Raw genomic sequence first — 1,467 nt, forward strand, 5'->3', positions numbered from 1 at the left:
AAAAAAAAAAAAAGTAACTTTTTCATTTTGAATTTTTACATAGATGTGAATGTGACTATTGTAATTATTTATTAAATCCAAAGACTGTCTGAAGCCATTGATCTTTAAATGTCATGATATCCCAGCATTTGGTTTTGAGGAAAATAAATGCAAAATTTTCCATGAAAAATAAATAAGTAAACAAATAAACTGAAATGTGCTATTAGTGTAAAATATAGCTGAGACTTTTAAGTATTTAATGAAAGAGAAGATGTAAAATATCTCAATTTTTGTGTTGAATATATGTTGAAATTTTAATTTTGTTTTGCAGTCAATAAACTTTTCACCTTTTAAAGCTTAACTACTAGAAAATTAACAGTTACATATGAGGTGTCCATTTTATGTCTGTCAGACTACTGTTGTAGAACTACTGTTAAGGAAGAGTGAATCTCTTCTGACTCAATAAGCCTTATTTAGAAAATTATTCTTTTTTAGTACATTTAGCCACTAGATTTACTTCCGTTTTAGACTTAAGGCCTTAATCTGTTACTCACTCAACATACAGAAAGATATTGAAGGTTTGACCAGTTTATATATGAGAAGTAACAGGTTACTGAGGGAAAGGCAGCAAGTAAGCTAAGGTGGTCTAAATATCAGCCGCGCACTTGGCCTTTGGCCCTGGTGTGGATAGACTGTCTGGACTTCTGACTCTGAAGCACTCAATCTTCTCTCTTGGGTTGCTGGTCCTTTTTGCCTGGCCTTCCTCAACTCTGGAGCAGATGCTGGCCTAGATTTACCACACAGTGTTTCTGCTCTCCTGTGTCTCAGTTATCCTTTTGTGGTTTTATCTTTCATTGCTGGCTAGTTCCCTTATCCATAGTGTAACTCGCTCTACCCTGGCTTGTCCCTGTCTTTGCTACCTAATCTGACACTAACCTCCAAGTCATTTTTTTCCCCATAATTTTATTGACAGACAAATAGCAATGAGACAGTTTCAAATCATCCAAGTCATTTTGAGGGATGGTAGGTGAGTGTGGTATAGATTTTAAGAGTCTCATGCTCTACCGACTGAGCTAGCTGGGCACCCTGTGGTATAGATTTTTAGCTTGACTGTTAGTCTTATGGAAGTGTTTGAACATGAACTACTGAATTTTTGTTATTTGTAGAAGCAGAACAGAGTGATGAACAGCTTCATCAAGAAATATCACAGGTGAGTTACAAAAATAATTGTAAAGGGGTTTGTTTTGGTGGAAAAATAGTGATGATTTTTCTACCTTTTTTTTCCATTTTCTCACCAAGAATTTTAATTCTTTATTGTAATTGCTGATTTTTGTGTATATTTTACTGTAAGTTGTAACTTGTTAGGAATATGTTTCTATTTTTTTAAATTTTTTTCCCCATAAATTTATTGAGAAACAAATAGCAATGAGACAGTTTCAAACCAAAATGGTAGGACAGTTTCAATAATTAACATATTGTATGCATTCT

At 33.6% G+C, this 1,467-nt stretch overlaps 1 protein-coding gene across 1 annotated transcript in view; it reads left to right on the forward strand.

Moving 5' to 3' along the window:
- Positions 1–1,467, forward strand: part of Rhot1 (ras homolog family member T1) — an 85,423-nt gene that overhangs the window by 28,559 nt on the left and 55,397 nt on the right. Inside the window, exon 4 of the mRNA XM_023719855.1 lies at positions 1,146–1,189. Coding sequence (XP_023575623.1) covers positions 1,146–1,189 — 44 coding nt within the window. The remainder of the gene's footprint in view (positions 1–1,145; positions 1,190–1,467) is intronic.

This window comes from Octodon degus, unplaced genomic scaffold (assembly GCF_000260255.1).
Source record: "Octodon degus isolate 3935 unplaced genomic scaffold, OctDeg1.0 scaffold00072, whole genome shotgun sequence".
NCBI lineage: Eukaryota > Metazoa > Chordata > Mammalia > Rodentia > Octodontidae > Octodon > Octodon degus.